This window comes from Haliotis asinina, chromosome 2 (assembly GCF_037392515.1).
Source record: "Haliotis asinina isolate JCU_RB_2024 chromosome 2, JCU_Hal_asi_v2, whole genome shotgun sequence".
Taxonomy (NCBI): domain Eukaryota; kingdom Metazoa; phylum Mollusca; class Gastropoda; order Lepetellida; family Haliotidae; genus Haliotis; species Haliotis asinina.
Window position 1 is genome coordinate 91771214 of NC_090281.1, and position 20009 is coordinate 91791222.

Sequence of the window (20009 nt, forward strand, 5' to 3'; positions counted from 1 at the left end):
TACTAATATAATACTACTTCTCCTTACTACTACTATATACTACTTCTCCTAACTACTACTATATACTACTCCTTCCCCTAACTACTACTATATACTACTACTTCTCCTAACTACTGTACTACTACTTCTCTTATCTACTATGCTGCTACTTCTCCTAACTACTACTGCTGCTACTCATACTACTTTTACTACTACTTATTACACTTACTACTCTCGCTCCTCATCCTTCTTCTCCTACTAGTAACTACCAGTGACTACTGCTGACTGCCACTGCTAGTACTACTACTAATCATTTTGAAATTATTAGGAAGGTCATTAAAGAAATAGTAGATTGTATTTTGTAATTTGTTTTTACAAAATCATTCTGACATTAAACTTCTTGCAAATCATCGTTTTTATATTGTCTATTTACGTCATAATGAGGCCCACAAAAAGCTTAATCTTTAATCAGGTATGAAAGTGAAGCAATGATTCAACCCACATTCTGGAATTTCTCTATCTCATAGTATTACTGATGGGAGCACATATAATTGTTAATTACACATTACTGAACATAATTCGTGCTATTGCCGATTTAGCAGTTGGTTACAGATGTCCGAATGTTTTCGTTGTTTGTAGAGAGTCCCAGAAATCCGTGACTTCACTTGAATCATGCTGTTTGAAACGATTCATTTCGACGTCGTGCAAAGTATGCAAAGTGAGCAAATGTCTTCTCAACTGGACATCAGTAAATCCATGCATTACTTCTCGGCGTAAACTGAGATGTTCTTCATGACAGAGGATTAAAGATACTAACCACACTCGCTTATGTACATAGATAGATTCAGTTCACTGAAAGATTTTTTTTGTAGTTTTATTCTTGTGTATATAATACACATTCTTTTTAGAGATCGTGTAAATTCATTCAACAATTTCCCACTGTCAATGTTATATATATTGTAAATATGAAATATGTAACTTCTGGAAAAGGGCATTCTCTACGTTGGATAACTTGTGCCCAGTCCATTTCATTTCTGAACAAGATGTGTTTAAAACAAGCAATCGCAGTTGAAAGTCATAATGCCATACATATACTTTATGTTTGAAGAACACCTCCGCTGTTCTCGTGGATAGACGGGAAGTACTAGTGGATAGACAGGAAGGTCGATTGTTCATTCCTCCGTCACGGCATACTAAAATACTAAAAGGTAGTGCCTGTTATTACGCTGTTTGGAACTCAGTTTTATGAATGGATTCAGAAACACTTTCTGAAGTGTTACACAAGTTGCTGATGCATCTAAATGTGACAACAGTAGCTTTGAACATTTCTTGTTAGTGGTTATCCTTTGGCCCCGGCACGCTGCCCAAAGAAACCTTCATCTATCCATGTATTCCTGAAAACTCTGTCAACCTTGGACTCAGATTATCAGATTAAATGTTAGTCAATATTTTTTTTCTAATCTTGAATATTGTTTTTCAGAGTTTGAAAGTGATCCTTCAATACTTAGGTTAAACGTACACTTTGTATATTACATACGATATTACTACGAACGGAAGAATTACTCGGTTCCACCATACTGACATTGTTAATCTGTCAGGACAGATTGACTACAGGAATGTGAAATAATTGTGATGTTCTTTAAAGTCTTTTGAGAAGTACATATAGATGGAAAGTCATAGTTTGCAATACGCCAGGTTGGCATCTATTTCATTTGGTTGTGTAATTGTTTGTTTGTAAGAACACAATTTATAATTTAGAGCTTATAGATTTTCTAAAATCACTTATCAGGCTCCTTATATTGACGGAATACACTAGAAGTGAATATTCTCCTTGAAGTCCAAGTATCTCAGAAACTGCAGCAACTGGTGTATGTTATCAACGGCATACCGGCGTTGTCAACCGGACATGTTTGCACAAATACTTCGTGGCCATATGGCATGGCGCACCCACACCTGGCTGACCGTAATAACACTAGTCCCACACGTATTGGTATCAAGTGGTCGTGTGGTCCTCTTATTGTATAAAACCTTGGTACTTTTTCATTTTATATTAATATTATGTTTTTTTCTTCAATATTTAGTCACATAATAATCTGACTTCGTTTTGTAGTAATAAATATGTTTCGGAATATATAGTGTATGTAGGGCGTAGGTTTCATTCATGATAACCATCACGTGATAACGTGATTTCCATGTAACACTATGCTTCAATGAATGTTTTACTGTAACATGTAACACTATGCTTCAATGAATGTTTTACTGTAACGAAAGCAACACTATGCTTCAATGAATGTTTTACTGTAACACATGTAATACTATGCTTCAATGAATCTGTTACTGTAACGAATGTAACACTATTGCTACGGTTAAAATGAGTCGTGGCAAAAGGCATTTGAACCAGCAAAATATAACAGTGACAAGTCTAAAATATTCAATCTTATGCATTGACAGGGAGCAATCGTGAATGTAGGTCAGACTTGACAAAGAGGCATATAGATGTAGATATGCCGAGTGATGACACAACTCATCTCAACCATACGTCCGTGAGTGTGTCAACACAACAACCAGCATTATATATACACAGTCACTGATTCTTGAGCATTCCAGCGAAGTATCGAAGCTTCGCGGTCGGCCTCTTGTTTACCAACAGTCAAAACACACCAAAGTGGGGTAACCCTGAAGCACCAACCTTAAAGGCGTGCCGCTAAAACACTATTAACGTTTTACGAAATGTGACCCATAATAACTATCCCTCAAAACCCTCAACATAGTGACCCAAATATAGCCATCACCTCATCAATAGTAATACAGATTACAGAAAACACACTCTCGTAAACCTATGCTTCGGTGAATGTTTCGCTGGAAAGCATGTAAAACTTTGCTCCAACGAATGTTTTCCTCCAATGCATGTATAACACCATGCTTCAATGAATGATTGGCTCTAACGCATATAAAACTGTTATATACTTCAATAAATCGTTTGCTCTAACACATGCACGTAGGCGGCCCAACGAAAGATCACTTCGTATAACGGTACCCTCTCAGATCTGCCTGGCACATTGTGATGTTGGATTCTACACAAGCGCGATTTTCCACACGGATGTATAGTTTATACCAAAATCGAGTTGTTCGTGCGTTTTCGGTTGTTATCTCATAAGATTGGAGGAAGATCGAAATGGGGAAAAAATACCTCCAGATTTGGGGTAAATGATTGAAACTGCGAAGAAAAAATGCAAGCAGCAAGGAAAACATCGGTTTGTCGAGTTTATGAAAGAGGCCTAAACATTTAAACAGACATGCACCCGTGGTGCAGGTTTTGAGAAAATCACAAGTCGAGGACATGGCGTGGGATTTCCTGGTCTGTTGAAAGTCGCAATCTTCTGCGCGTCACATACGTACCTGGTAATGGAATTATATGGAGATGATCAATGCAGCTGAAACTGTTGATGGTGATTCAGTGATAGGTTGCAATTCGTGTGACTCCAAGTTGGATCTCAGTACAGTACCTGGGTCATTCAGTGGTCAACGTTATCAATAATAACTATTGATAACCGCCATCTTACCAGTCGTCCGATATTCATAGAAAACCTAACTGTTCTCGAGCCATCATCGCCCATCTCGTACAGCAAAGTCACCATTGCCCGCAACAAGATAGGACTTCAATCGAACATCTCCGGGACTAGCTTAAAAAACATTGAGGAATGGTTCCCCGTAAGCCCGTTCGAGAGGTGGCCGAGCAATGAACTCGAGAAGCTGCTGCATCTCATGTCTTTATGAGTTATCTGTAACATTTCTAAACGTGGGAAACTTCTCAGCGTAGTCATACATGTATTTCATATATTGGTGAATAGCTAACTTTATAAGATACAATGGCTGTGTCTACACAACGACTTCTTACCGAACAGATGACGTGACTGGCACAGTCGTGATGTTACTGAACACACTAGCACGTTCATTTTATGTGCACTTCTACCAACAGCCACAGAAAGCGAGAAAACCATTTGATAAAATTATGTGAATGGTAAACACACTGGAGCAATCTTCAGGCGTGACACGTCTTTTGAACTGCTGGTGCGATCCACGACATCTATACAGTGATGAAAGCACGAGGCTGGTTGAGAACGTCGGTACTGAGATGTGATGTTCATTACAATAATTACTGCTCGTGAGACTGCTAGTCTGATGCTGCTGATTGTCTGATATCATTCACTCTATACGTATGTATTGATAGTCGTTGATTAAACACAAAAGATACTCACAGGGTCCTGATAGTAATGCAACTGTTTCCATTTGTGTTGTTTCACCTTGTATCTATGGAATTTTATTTAAAACGTTCATAAAATGTATTCTGTTGGTTATCTTCAGAGGAATAAATGTACTCAAGAAGGATACAATTTCAAGTACGTCTCATCTGATACCCTGACAAGGACACAGTTGGTTCACGGTAGCTTGACTACAATGACATCTTATTGGAAGTACCGTATTTCCCGTATGATTGACAGTGTTTACAGATATACGTTCGGTTCTACACGTGAATTCATTTAGTGGTCTCACCTAACGACATGTTTGTCATCGAATTAGAAAGGTTCCATCGCACGCCGCTTTTCTTTCAGTTTAGATACACCTTCAGTCAAAATAACACATTTTTGGAAACGGCGCTTTCGCCTAGTCTTCTGTTTTTCAAATCTATTTCTCTTGTTCACCTGTCGTGAATATTGTGAACAGCAGCGTGAAGCTATATACTCTCTCACACACGCGCCGACTCAATTTATTACCAGATGCATCATAAAGAGATGAACATAAAACTAACGTAAGGCCTGTGGGGCCTTCCTTTATATTTGAAGATCTTCCTCTCCTGGGGAAAATCGAAAGACTGGTGAGTCTAACTGTTATTGCCAAATGTATTCTCATTCGAAGTGTTCCCTATATTGTTGTTGGGTTTCATTTGATCACAGGGGCGGTCAAAGCCAAAGGTCCTGCTTTACAACAAAACCATATGCTTTCAGTGTAACGATTTCTGCGACAAAGGATGTTTACATGTCCAAAATGCCCTCCTCAAAGACTCTAAGAGTCAGCTCCATGTAAAGCGATAACGTAAAATGAGTCTGGCGCTTTCACTGGAAATATTCTGGCCCCCAAGCTTACAGAATATTAATCGTCTACGACACGCTCGACCAACCAGAGACTAGTAAATACGTTGATCACCAGTATCTGTGATTATGACCGTTTTCCAAAGAGATCTTCAAGGCTACAGATCAATATAAGAGTTAATGATCGCCTTATATGAGAGATATGACGAGGATAGAAGATTAAGCTTTGTGTGTGAGACGTCTTGTTTTCAGCTAAAACGCATATGAGGTTGTCAATAAACACAGGTGGTTGTAAAATGGCACTGTGACCTTAGATTGGCCTTTTGGGGTAATAAACTGACGAACGAAAGAAAGTATACACGTGTCCTTTATAAACATTTTCCATAAATATATGAAAAGTGTTTGGATTGTGAGTTGGCAATATATATGTGTGGCCAAAACACCACATACATGGTTACCAGCTCCCCACGCGAGTATTTTATAAAATAAGCACACATGTTTGTTTTTCGGGAATCCGCTTTCCGTGTCTCGAACATAAGATAACTCAGACGTCTTTCCGGGTTCCACAGACTCCACTGTATTTCGGACGCCACGAAAATCCTTTCTGTCAGAATCCTTTCATTCGTTTGAACATACCATTGAAACCTTGCAAGATAACGTCATACATGTGACTACACTTTCTTCGTGAAGTACAAACTCTAGTTACCGTACTTTTTTGGTTGAGTCCCATCCGGGATTCGAACCCGCACCCTCAGAGTCAGGCACCCGCTCAGTCACCATGGCTTCCACAAAAATGGAAGTCGGAAAACTGGTAGTCTAGCCAAAACAGTACTAGATCAAGGATTTGTACTTCACTAAACGAAATCCCAACTATGGCATTATGTTACATTTGACCACTTTCTAAATGGCATTGTGCAGTCATAGCTTTCGGCCGAGGGAGCCGTGCCAGTTTACACTTATCAGAGGGGTACACCAAGTACGCAGTCTAGACTACCAGTTGTCCGACTTCCATTTTTGTGGAGGAGTAGGGGGTTGACTGTGTGTGCTGTCGAGTAGGTCCCTGACTCGAATCCTGGGTGGGACTCAGCCTAAAAAGTACTAGACTTTGAACTTAACTAAGAAAGTGTAATCCCCAATATGACATTATGTTACATCTGACGACTTTCTAAATGACATGGTGGAATCACATTGAAACCTTTAGTTGATTTTATAGTTTAAAAAAGGGAAGACAAATGTTAAAAGTTTGCCGTTACTTTGACCTGAATACTTCCTAGATGCTGCTGATCAATATATACCGTCTTTTGTTATGAAATTATAACGACAAAATACTTTCATTTAGTCCAGATCATCCGTTCAGACAGGACAAACATACTTGCATTGCCCTAATTAGTTTTATTTGAATATGCGTCGGTCATTCGTATGGAATCGTTTCCAAGGACGTCTGGTTAGTGTATGTATCGACGTAGATATAAAAATGTTAGTGTTGGTTATTTAGAAATTGAGCACAGCCGTAACTTCATTGTGGTGCAAATTTGCTTTGTAGCAGTCAATCAGTATTGACGTATTTATGGAAGGTCGTATATAGAAGGAAAGCCAATTCTTTGACATACACATGTTTGCCCTGAAATGATCCCTCGAAGAGATCCTGTCGGGTATACATTGCATATTACAGCATCGAAACAACGCATGACTTGATCAGTATATCAAAATATAGTATTATATGCAGATATATTTTGTTGTATGTAATCGTGATTTTCAGTTAATATTTTTATTATCTATATAATTTCGGAAAAAAGAAAGAAGACTCACGTCACCCAATCAAAGAATGCTCATATTTTATAATAGACGTCCCTTTAGATGAAATGTTTACAAGAAGAATATAAATATGAAAATCTTATTACAGAAACACCGTATGATATACTGTTCGTCAATTTAGATGATCCCAAATAACTTTTAGTGTTACATGTAATTAAATCACATGGAAAAATATCTTTCAATATCTGTGCCCCTTCTTGTAACATCAATAATTTAAGTATACAGTAGTACATGACTGTGATCTATTAACAGCGAATAAATCCAAGGTTCAACATGTTGCAAGCCACATAGATGATGGTCTGGGGCGAAAGGTTTGAACCGAAGCAGCCAGGCGAATGATGTATTTCACACCGAGGTTATACATACACGGTACGAGTAGTGTATGGGTGTCAAGTTATTTCAGGGAACAGTCATGTGGAACTATTGAGGTAATGTCATGCATGAAACACAGATCCCACTGTAGACAGCAACGTAGTCTCTATTGTACTGTATCTATGGAATTGGTTTGGTGAGAAGAATACTCTATGCCCAACACTAGTTTGATAGCTGATTTTCATTACTTTCATTACATGACATACAGTGGGGAACTCTGAAGTGTCTTTGTAGAATATTCCATATTGTGGATCATGTCAATGACAAGTTCAGAAATGTAAGCTAATCCGCCGTCAGTCAGTTTGATTAACCTCTTTGTCTCTGAAAGTACACAATTTTAAAATGTGTAAGTTAAAGACAAACAACTTTGTTTGAAATGAACAGGAGCAGAGTGAGCTGGGAGAGGAAAGTCTTGACTTGCTTCATCTTGGGTCTTTCCATTACAGATGGGATGGGAGGAAGGGACAATAACATGGTCGAGGAACTTGGTTACACGCTGTGAGTTAGTGGTCATTGTACATATGTTACGCCATTTCCAGCAATGATTCATATAATGCGCTTATTAACTTATTGACTTATTAACTGGTCCGAAGAAACAAAGCGTAACCTCATCAAGAAGGCTGCACAAAAATCTAAAATTGTGTGGATGTAACATTCCACGAACCCAAAAACTTTAAATTTATGTCAGTAAACCAAATATACAATATACAGAATATGATATCACATAAATACTCGCAAAACAAATCGACGCAGTATCAATGTTTGTGTAAGAATATTATGGTGTACACGACATAGCAATGCAAATATCACCATGCAACTGTTTACAGATCAATCAATACGTCAGGTCTTTCTATGGAACACGCATAGAGATTTATGAGCTAGTCAATACACGTGGATACATTCCTTGACATCGTCCTCGCGACTACAGTGTTGATCTGTGATATACGATGTAGTCTCTCCGAGACCTAACCGACAAATGTCCATTGAGGTGACTCGTACTTTTCGGTCTGTAAAGTATCCGTCAAGGTTTAACAAGCCAAAATAATACGAAGGAAATGTTAATGTTTATGTTTTATACCTTGGTACCTTGTTTAAGTCTCAAGAATGGTACCACTAAAACACCTTAAAGTCAGTGTCGTGTGTAATCTCCATGGGCATCGAGGACAACGTTGCATCGTTGATGAAGGTCAAACGAACTTGGACCCATTCTCTGCGAAATGCCGGATCCTGTCCAGCAGCAGTTGTCGGCTTTGGTGGGAGGCCATTGAAGGGTTTGGATGCCATGTCTTATGAACTCCAACGTGACCGTTGCAGTGTGGGCATGAGCGTTGGCTTCCTGGAATATGTCATGTCTGTGACGTCCAAAGTGTGATACAACGTGGGGTTTTATGACATATATCAATAGGACGAGCAGAGGTCAGGCTATTTCCTGGACCGACATTCTCGAACATCACGAGGCCATTTCTCCGGTTCAAACCGATTGCACCCTACACCGTGATGCTTGGTTCACCCCACGAGTTTCTTTGGAAATTGCACTCATTTGCAACAACCGTTTCCCACGGATTCGACATGCTCTCATACTCATTTCATAAAAAACCCAACTTATCAGTTATCACATTTTTTTGCGGTGAAGTGCGTTGAGGTCAGGACTAAGATATGATCTGTGAAAGCAAATGTTTCTTCTGCGCCAGAAGGCAACGCACTGTATCGGCACTAACTTGTCTGTGAGTCTCAGTGGTCTGGCGTGCTCTTTCTGTCGCCCTGAAAAAGCCATCATGCAAATGACTGGCGCAGTCTGTCGGTCTTGACGTTGTGATGTTGCGGTTGGACGCCCTAGGATGCTGTTAGCGGCATGATACTAGTTCCCCAGCCCGTAGATTGGTGTAACATGAACATTAAAATGAGTGGTTACCCTCCGTGCAGTCTGGCCAACTTACACTCGTCCCAAAGCTTGGTTCCTCTTATCCCTCGCAAGTCGTGGCATGGCTATTGGGTGAACACAAGAATAATTTCATGCGAGTTTGCTACTCGCTGTCATTGGTAGGGTTGCCACTGTATGCACGTGCATTTTCATTTTCACGAATTCATACGGAACCATTTATCACGTATGCCATTTAGGTGTGTTTGGTCGACATGCACACTGATGTAGGTAACAGCTCAGTTTGGATGAAAAAAAAATATTCAGAAAACGGTACTGTCATTCTAATAACAAACAACAACAACAACACCTTGTATCAACAAAATTTTGCATTGAAAGGTTACGCTTCTTTTGCGCTTCAGTATATTAAGTTTTATAGAATCGAGGGATGATTTCGATTTTTCAGTCATTAATTAAACTTACATGTCGAGTGACATGAAATTACTACTATTTTAGGGAGTCTGCATGTGTTATCTGAATAAGAGCACTATGAAAATGATTTCGGTAGATATTTGAGACTTCTTATTAATCGAACATAATCGTTTCCCGACAATAGACAGTATCAACGATAATAAGGAGAATAAAAACACATACGGACATCCAACGATTTCAAAATTGATAATATTTCAAATAGGACGTATACCATCACTGCAATGATATAGTGTCATTGACCAAAAGTTATGTTATTTGCATTACCAAGCAAATAGTCCCTATCAAGTGCAAATATATATTCACCTTTCCAAACATTGTGTACGAATCATTCGATCAAAAAACGATGAATCGCGAAGATAATAGATAATTCAAATGTAAGGGTTTCTGTCCAGGCTGACATATGCCAATGGAGAATGAAGTTCCTACCCCGCCATTGTGCGAGCGTGGCAAAGGCGATAAAGCCACAGTGAGGAATTGTCGTCAGGTCTACGCCGTTGATATGCTTGGACGCACACACTGACTGGAATACGGCTCTCGGGATAACCTGTGGCGGACGGCTGTGGACCTCTTCATGATTTTGTGACTTTCAATCATGGATGTAATACCCCTGGCTTTAGGAGCAATTATCGTGCTCTTATTGATTCAAGGCTGTGGTTTGTATTATAATTCATTCAATTTTGTTTCGAACTGTTTTTTTTTTAGTTTTGATACTAGTTATTAATCATTTTCATCACCTTTATCTAAAACACGAAACGTATCCAGTAACTTTGTTATAGGAGGGTGGTTTGAGGGTATTGGTTGGGTATGTTTAAATAACCTGACAGACTTTTTGTGATATGGGAGATGCTGTCAGGTCGGAGATGAGGAGTAGATGTTTTTATAGAAACTAAAACATGTTCCATTCATCCTAATATCCTAAAATCCTATGGCTAATATCACCACTAAGTATATTGATAATATAATACATGTCTTTAACAGATGCAACTGTGTTCTGCAAGGCGTACAGTTGAAATGTGAATTTGATATATTACAAGTTGTCATCCGGGATAAAACTTCATGTTATATAACGGGTATTTAGGCGAAATTCACTTATATTTTAAATACAGATTTCTTTCTTATACAGTGGTAATCATACTGTCGAGTCTGCTTAGAGCTGAAATTTCCTGTGGCCAGGGAAATTCTTTTTGTTTGTTGTGAGTGTTGTTTTACGACCCACTAGGGGATATTACAGACATATTTGGCCACATGATGTAACTTGGCCTCAATCACACGCAATTGTTCTTGCAATTGTAACAGCGTAGCATTTACTTGCGTTACCGAGTACGATGACACATTCTTCCTCGTTACAAAGAACACAGAAACACCGAGTGTAAATAGACATGGACATATATTTACTCCTCAAAGTTTTTTTTTTTTGTGGTACAAAATAAGTGAAAATGTTCGGCTGATGATGTTGGAGGCGACAGAATGTATATCTTGAGCATATTTGACCCTAATCCTGTATTTTTAGGAAACCGGTGACCTATGACTGCAATGTTAAGTGTAGTCCAATATACCACTGCTAGCTTAGAGAGACGGGTTCCCAGTCAACGTCGACCATAGTCCATTACCCCTACACAGTGATTCTGTACACAGAATATACAGCCCATAACTCAGGAAAAACAAGTGTTGCATTTTTGAAAGATGTTCGCACAAAGTACAAAATATGGTGATGCCTCTTCGACACAGACTTAAGTTCAATTCGTTCATTGCTTCCGCAATTTTCAGATGGCCAGTGTACATTCCCTAGTTCCATATGGGGGACCTGGATCAGGGAAAGAGATGGCAGTAACTTTACAATTTCCTCCAGCTCTTTTCAAGGCTTCAACTATTACAGCGGCACTCAGTTTTACAATGATTTCAGATGCCAGTCAATAAACGGTGCCACGTACGTCATTGTGTAAGTATTGGCTGTAGCGCCGGCTTCTTCATGCGAGATAGGTGCATGAAAGTAAGCAAAGTAAACATACATCTCCCTGCTGCATTTATAAACGTGGTTGACATATATCAGAATGATGCCTTCACACAAATCAGTGTCTCAAAAACATGCGTAGTGTTCTTATCAATGTGGCCCTCATAGACATATTCTGGGCCCTGTTCCTGAAAGCGATCGTTGCGCAAGGGCAGTGGCAAGTCTGTGTAATAGTACAGGAGTTCCGATCACCTTAACCCTGCGATCGTTTTGTGGATTGGGGTCCTGCTATCATACTATCAATCTTCATACTGCCTTCTGAATACATTTCCTTGTCGTACACACACACACACACACACACGCGTGCACGTGTGTGTGTGTGTGTGTCTGTGTGTGTGTGTGTGTGTATAAGATTGTGGCTTTAACAAATCATATTTAGTCAGTCTAGTCGTATGTTTGTACCGTACCTACACGTACCCATTGCCATTCCTCTGTGTACCTGTGAGTCTGATACATGTGTGTTCCTCTTCTAGTCAGGATCTCCCGAGAGCCTATACAGTGGACAATCAGTTCGTGTACTTGTGCTTCAGTATTGAAGTCTTTGGCGCCAATAGTTTCTTGATGACAGACCTGGCAAGTACGTCTATCCTCAAGCCCCATGGAAGAGTTCGGGAGCTGTTCGATATGTATTGTGTTTTATCTATGTTCCTGTGTTTCATCAGATGATCAACTAATCCTTCTTTTCCCATTTTCCAAGAACATACCAGTTGTGTAAAAGCATGTTTGTTTTAACAGCCAGTAATGGGGCAGAATATGCTGCCGTTTTCGGGAACCCAATATCATCAAGTGGGGTAGGCTAGTGGTTTGGATTTCACCCCTTTTGGTAGTAATCCAGCAGTATCAAGGCAGAGAACATCAAAAATGGGCTTCACACATTGTACCCATATGGAGAATTAAACCCGGGTCTTTAGCGTGAGGAGCGGACGTTTTACTTATTAGGCTATCCCACCGCCCCGATTACATTGTATGTGTTTAGAAATCATGATCATGTCATGATGACACCAGGTGTTCGAGAAAAAGGGTTCGAACTTTACATCAGTCAAAGACATTATCAGTGTCCCATAAAACCATGTTTAACACTCACAGATGTTTCCTCATTAGCCAACGCATTAAGATGCCAATTTACATTGTAGATATTAGCTCAAAGATCTCTGTGAGTGACGTTGATCTAACACTGGTAAAGGGCTTCGTGGACATCGACCCCACTCTTACAGAACTGGACGTGTGCGCCTTTCAGCCAGCAGAAGTCAGGTCGACCATCATGTACAGGAGCGGTTGGTTGACACTTGCTAAATAACCAGCTAGATCGATAGACTAACTGTAATTGATATGCATATTCATTTTCTCCATACCACGTTTACGTCATTTGAAGGACAATATCCCCAAATGACGTCGTGACCTTTAACACACTGGTCCTATTTGCGGTCCTAACCTTACTATCAACATAGGGTAATACAATGCAGGAAACGGCTATGCACATTTACAAATACTTTTGGATTTGGTCCCAAGTTACGGATCTAATTTGACTTCAGTCAGTCGCAACGTAAGGTCCTAAACACAACCATAACGCCGGTTTGAAATGCGTCACCTTCGAATATTCTATTCATTTGGACACTGACAAACATGTGTGTGTACAATTTTTTCCCATAGTGTAATAGTTTGCACCACGGGCGAAACTATGAAAGTTTGGCTGTTATTGAAATATTACTCAGTAACGACACTGGATGTTCACATTTATGTAGATACTGTATAATAACTTCACCGCGTCTGAGGTCAGAATAAGGTTCTACTCGAGTCATCAGGTGTACACTGTTGAATAGGAGATTACCATTATTAAGGATCCTTATCTGACATCCCTTGACAGGCAAAGGCGATACAGCAGGGGAGATGGCCGTGACGTGCCCCAGTATCATCCACGGCAACTACAACTACACCCTCGATGGTACTAAATGTACTGGCAACTCTAGTTTCGCTGTCTGCCCGGGAAGGACAACTGTCGTCCTTGATTACGGCCAGTGTGCAGACCAGGTGGCATACTCCAGTAAGTTGGGGAGATAGAAGAACTAAATGTCCAGTTAATCTGACTCATGGGTAAACAATGTGGCAAGTACGTCTGAAGATTTGCCAAACTAAGTGTCTATTAACATGAACAGATGGGCCATCTGTGTTAGTAGTTGGTCTGACAGAGTGGCAAGCAATGAACCAATTAAATCTTGAAGGTTAGGTAAACACTGTGCCAAAGACACCAGACCGATGTGCAAAGTAAGGTTCAAGGTTTAGTAAACAATGTACTCTTTAAGTCTGTCAGTTGGACATGTGTGACATCTCCAAAATGTGGGGAAGATATGCTTGGTCTGATTTCATGCACAAATATAATTCCAAATGTTGAAACCAATCACGTATATTTTGATCAGTGTGTTTGCTGAAGCATGCAGTATTCTTATATTTCAGCCAGTGGTATCCTGGAGTGCATGGGCTCTGTGACGCGAGGTGCTAATACCTACCTGTGGACTTGGATCGGATCAGGAACCTTCTCCTCAACCACCATCAGGACTGTGTGCTTTGTACGTAGAACGCTGTGTGACGTACTCATTTATTTTGACGTAGAATGTTACAGGATCAAACAGTAACACACTTTCCGGTTTAACCCACTGTTGTTTACTGGATATTATTTCCATTTTTTATGAAACCCAGCAGGGTTCAATTCATGTACTGACTAATGCTTAAAACATCGGTAAAATAACTTAGAGCCCAGACAGGAACGATGGCAATCTAGCATATTATGAAGTCACATCTAAAACAAAATTTTGAAGGCCAATGTCCTGAAAAATACCCACTAATTATCATAATAGTTTTGATATAATATTATAACAGACTAGGGTATCGAGGATGACTTAAAATAACGATTCTCGTAGCATAGGAAGTAGCAGCTCAATATATCATTTCTACCTTGTAGAGAAAACGTCCGAAGAGATTGCTTGAAATGCTTGAAACAAATATGTTAATAACACATACATATCTCTGTATATATAGGTATGATTCTATTTTGTGTGCATTTCAACTAACTGAAAGTCTTCAGGAATAACTCGTTCGTTATGGTATTTTTAAATTTAAATCTAAATTGTAACGTGTTCATTATATCCTATATATACCGGCGTGGTAGCCTAATGTGGCATGTTATATATAATAGATCGTTGAGGTTTACCAAAATGATGCAATCCCCGAGCTGGATATGGCAGACGCATGCCAATCATCGATAGGAGAATATCTAAAAATTGTTTCATCTGCAGGCACTTGAAAGCAGTTCGGGTACAGTGTTAGCCTCGTACACACCCCAGGACTGTCTGGTCAATCAAGTCGCTTCCAGTGTCTCTCCAGGTGGTCTGCTTTCAATGGTACCTTTAGGTATACGTTTTTCTTGTTTGTTTCTCTTGTTGTTGTTAGAAGACAGGTAATGGATATAAACAACAAGCAAACCAATGTATGCAATTGGACACTGCGCGTGATCAAAACGTGATTAGGTTAAAAGCCGAAATACTGGATTGAATGCCAAAACATTAGCAACATATGGTCCACAAAAGAACTATGAAAGTCGTATTAAACACCACGATCAAACAACGATTTCTTTCTGTTTAATTCCAAGCCGCCACCTTAAAGACTTTCCTATATATATATATATCATAACGAACGAGTTATATACACACACACACACACACACACACACACACACACACACACACACACACACACACACACACACACACACACACACACACACACACACATATATATATATATACACACATATATATACATGACCGAGAAACTCCTTAATCCACACCGTGGGCATCTATCGACATACAAGATCCATGATGGAAGTATCCAACTGTATGTTAGTCAATACATATATCTAGTCTGCATCAGAAACTATCTATTGTTCCCGAGAAAACAAATATCTATATATGTACATACATACATACATACATACATACATACATACATACATACATACATACATACATACATACATACATACATACATACATACATACATACATACATACATACATACATACATACATACATACATACATACATACATACATACATACATACATACATACATACATTCTTCCTTTATCTAAGTTTTGGTTAACGCCTGTCTCAGGAATATTGCAGCGAAATGAGTACAGTTTCGAGTCTGGACTAGAGGGACATACCAATGTTTCATATTACGGCCAAAGGTCTGGTTAGGTGTAAAGTCACCTTACATATTAGCATTGTGTAACCATATGTGAACCCCCTTTAAAGATTGTAAAAATATTCAAAAACATATTGGAAAACGATTAAAAAAAACAATTTGCAGATAATTTCAAAGTAAAGTAGAAATGTTCACACCAGCCGCCACTGACCATGGCCCAGAGAGTACCAACATATCTCTGTGTGGCACAAAAAGTTCGCGTGTCACATCGTCCATCCGGGTCTTCTTATGTGTGTGGTCTTCTTATTCAATACTTACTGTAATGTACTTTGAATTTATAATGTGACGAAATATAATACGAGATAAAACATGACACACATTCACTTGCATTTATACTTTATCAACTTTGAAAGTATCAATGTATTTGCGCATTTTGAATTAATGGTACTAACAAATGTTTCCCTCTCTTTTTCAGAACTGTGTCGTAAGTACAATTTGATATCTCTAAGTAGACAATGACATAAACATCACGTCAGTATACACCTTTGTCATCTGTGACATAGAATGCGCCAGGGTAAGTATTGCGTTATAGTATTAATGTTAAATTATGCATTACGAAGTTTCAAGTGCCTTTCTCTGATCGTTGTCTGGCTGTTTTACAATTTGTTGTGTAACGCCATCTTCACAATCTATCGTTTCCAGCAATAATAACTTCAGAAGAACAGGAAAGCAACATTGCAGCCGTTGCCGGGGGAGCCACTGTCGGTGTCCTCCTGCTGGTAGCTATAGCCATCGTTGTCATTGTGTTGGTAATGAAGAAGCGCAACAAGAAACTGAGTGCAGTTCAAGCTGGTACGTCATCAATTCCAACCTGCCTGCTATCCATTCTTCACCTGATCAATTGTCTTGAATAGTATGTGGGTGAATCAGGTTCATCGCCAGTGTAGATGGCATGTATGTTTGCATGCATGTACAATGTATTGCGAAACCTCACGAAAGGATATGGTGCAGTCACTCATTCAAAAGTCAAGATACTTGTTCCACTTTTTTAAGTGTCAGATACCAGATACCTACATTCACGCCAGATACCTACATTCACTGGCTTTTTCATCGAAGGGAGAATTACTGAGTTAGATGGACGCCGTTCTGAACAGTATCAAGATTTTTCGAGATCGAATTCGTCCATCTATTCCAGATTAGGGAAACTTGTAGACGAATTAAAGAAGCAGCTCTTACTATGATGGATATGATGTCTTGTGTTTGTTTAAGAAATGCCCAAATGTATAGGGATGAAAAATGATTAGTTTGGGGCTGCTGTTTGTATGTACTTTTAAGAATCTATTTCATAGACATATGATTCTTAATTGAATGACTGTAGACTTTTACCTGTGTTGTTTACAACGTTATGTGTAAAATATCTACATCGCTTGTTTTGACCATGGACAGTGACCTTGTCTTTCATTATAACTTTCCTTACATTCCTACTGTCCGTTTTAGGAATCGGGATTAGCATAACGCTTGCGTATTTGCAGTTTGCGTATAAGCAGTTTGTTTATATTGTACGCTTTGTTTTCTGATACTATCAGACGTTCACCTTGATTTTTCAGATGGGACAAAAACCACAGGCCCTTCCAAAACCCCGGCTTCTAACGGTAAAACACCGACAAATGGCCATGTTAAACATGTCACAATTGCAGCACCAACAGTTGTTACAACTGTAAACGAAAATTCCACATCGTCAAAGAAGGCAGCGAACGCGGGAGACACGTCTCCAGAAAAGTCCAAGGAATCACCAAGTAAAGTCCAGGATAATCCTATCAATGAGAGTAAACCAACTGAACCCACATCGAGCCCACCCTCTGATCCAACAGCAGCAGCTTCTACGACAGCTACTACGTCAGGCACCCCAGCAGCTACTTCTAGTCCTTCAGCTACACCAGCTGCTTCTACTGCAGCTGCTCCATCTGTCGCTTCAGTTACTGCTGCTACTACTCCTACTCCTGCTGCAGCCGCTCCTACGGCTGCTGCTCCTACAGCGGCCGCTTCTACAGCTGCCGCAGCTGCTGATAATAAAGCTGCAGTCACTGCTGCTCCTAAAACAGACCCTACACCTCCTTCAGTTAATACTTCTGCTGCCCCAACGACTTCTGCAACAGTTGCTCTTACCGCTGCCCCTACGGTGAAACCTACGCCAGCCACTCCTGCTGCTGCAACTGCAGCTGCAGCTGCAGGTGCTCCCACTGTTGCAGCATCTTCAGGGCGCCCGGATAAATCTAAACAGGCGCATACAGCGACCACTGAGGTAAAACCCAGCCAGGGAGATTCTTCCAAAGCACAAGAGGATAAGGAGGAGAAGACGAAGAAGAAGAAAAAGAAGAAGAAGAAAGACAAGAAAAAATCAGAGTAGAACACCACTGGGCTTGAAATTGGCCAGGGCTCATTGTTGGACTAGCAATGAGTAGGTTTAACACCTTCGTGTTATGCTGTGAAGAAGGAAATCATTACCAGCATGGAATGTGTGTTGCATCTGTAAAGACGGTTGTGAGATACTTCAGATTATTCTAATAACACGTGACTGACAAAATGTACTTGTTGGCTTAGATGAATCTTGTTTATCATTGAATGTTATGATGTTATGTAAATATGCATGAAACAGTTATGGCTTACCGATCATGCTAATAACATGAAAATATGTTTGCCGACTTATAGACAATGCTATTTATACATGTTGAATCTATGTACGTATGCTTCAAACCACGATCAATTATGATCTGTGACTATACATACTGTGTGTGGTACATTGTGTAAAAACCTGTGAAAACAAGCTGTTTATTGACTATAATAATACCAAAACATCGCCTTTGTAAATATCACCGCTATGTTTTACATTTTATGTGTGAGTGTTTGTTTATTAATATTATAACAGAAATTCCCGAACGCATTAATTTTTGTAATATGTATGAAAAACTGAAACGCCAAAGACGATTACGGTACCATATGAGCGAATTTAGTTTTAAGTTGCTTTTAACAATATACCAGCAATACTAGAACGTGGGGACACCACAAATGGGCTTCAAGCATTGTACCAATGTGGGAAATCGAACCCGGGACTCCGGCATGACGAACGAACGCTTCAACCACCTGGCTACCCCATCGGCCCGCGGCAAACGAGATACCGCACTCAACTTACAAAAAATACATATGGCAAAAACCTATCAATATTCGTTTCTCAGACTAAAAACATGACGAACAAAGCTTGAAGCGAAATTAGCTTCACAATAACATTTCAAGGATGACACTAGATGCTCCCGAAAGTCTGTCAAATATTATTATTCGATTGCAGCATAGTCCATGCTTGACAGACATAAATCAGCAAGTGTGACCACCGGTCCCGTCATTCGCCTCTTACGTCAAGCATGGTCGCCTTTTATGGCAAGCATGGGTTGCTGAAGGCATATTCTACCCCGGACCTTCAAGGGTCGATCTGGGGTTAAGGTCGCTGACTTGGAACACACATGTCATCGTATCCCACTTGTGTATTTCGATGCTCATTTTGTTGATCACTGAAGCGCCTGTATTCACGGGCTGGAAAAGTAAAACGTGATGTGAGATTAATCATAAGAAAGCTATCCGGTCAACAATAACTGAAATATTGTATGCTCGTAAGGGTAACACTTTTCTTCAGTCTAAAACATAGTGAAAACGCGATATTTGTGTGACAGCAGTATCACTGTAAATCATTACTCAAGATTTATATTTCTCATAACTGACATTATCACCAGTCAGCTGTACATACGTCTCCAGTCCGTTGCGTGTGACATGTTTCCCAGACTCGTATTTTGATGACTTTATGGTCTGTCGATCGCCTCATTCATCGACTAACCACACTATTGTATCTCCATTAACATAACACTTGGATCCATTCGCTACCGATAGGTTCTATTGACTGACCATTCGTCGCCCCTTTACACAACACCCATGTCCGGGATAAGTCCTGTGAGAAGTCAGTGTTAAGTAAGATGGAGAAGGTGATTATCCAAGCCGAATAATACTATCGAACGGGTCGAGAATATTTTCACAATAGAACAACGAAGCTGTTCTTGGGGTGTAAAAGGATGTCGAAAAATGACGACAGCACCAGGAAGTGTTCACATAACAGTGGAGCCTCAGAGAATATAACTGTTCTTCACT

The 20009-nt window shown here is 39.7% G+C and overlaps 1 protein-coding gene across 1 annotated transcript; it reads left to right on the top strand.

The window, feature by feature from the left end:
* The first annotated feature begins 8406 nt into the window (after window positions 1–8406).
* On the top strand, window positions 8407–18225 carry LOC137272105 (uncharacterized). Its single transcript, XM_067804464.1, has 11 exons — window positions 8407–8622; window positions 8948–9053; window positions 11374–11545; window positions 12091–12194; window positions 12751–12891; window positions 13482–13658; window positions 14069–14181; window positions 14908–15022; window positions 16294–16302; window positions 16521–16670; window positions 17426–18225. Exons 1-11 carry the CDS (start codon window positions 8407–8409, stop codon window positions 18223–18225), a joined length of 2103 nt encoding a protein of 700 aa, XP_067660565.1.
* Window positions 18226–20009: the final 1784 nt, after the last annotated feature.

Coding starts and splice junctions, on each gene's coding strand:
- LOC137272105 (XM_067804464.1), top strand. CDS start 8,407: ATGGGCATCGAGGACAACGTTGCATCGTTGATGAAGGTCAAACGAACT. Junction 9,054..11,373: donor GCAAATGACTGGCGCAGTCT/GTCGGTCTTGAC, acceptor CGCAATTTTCAG/ATGGCCAGTGTACATTCCCT. Junction 12,195..12,750: donor CTTGATGACAGACCTGGCAA/GTACGTCTATCC, acceptor TTTACATTGTAG/ATATTAGCTCAAAGATCTCT.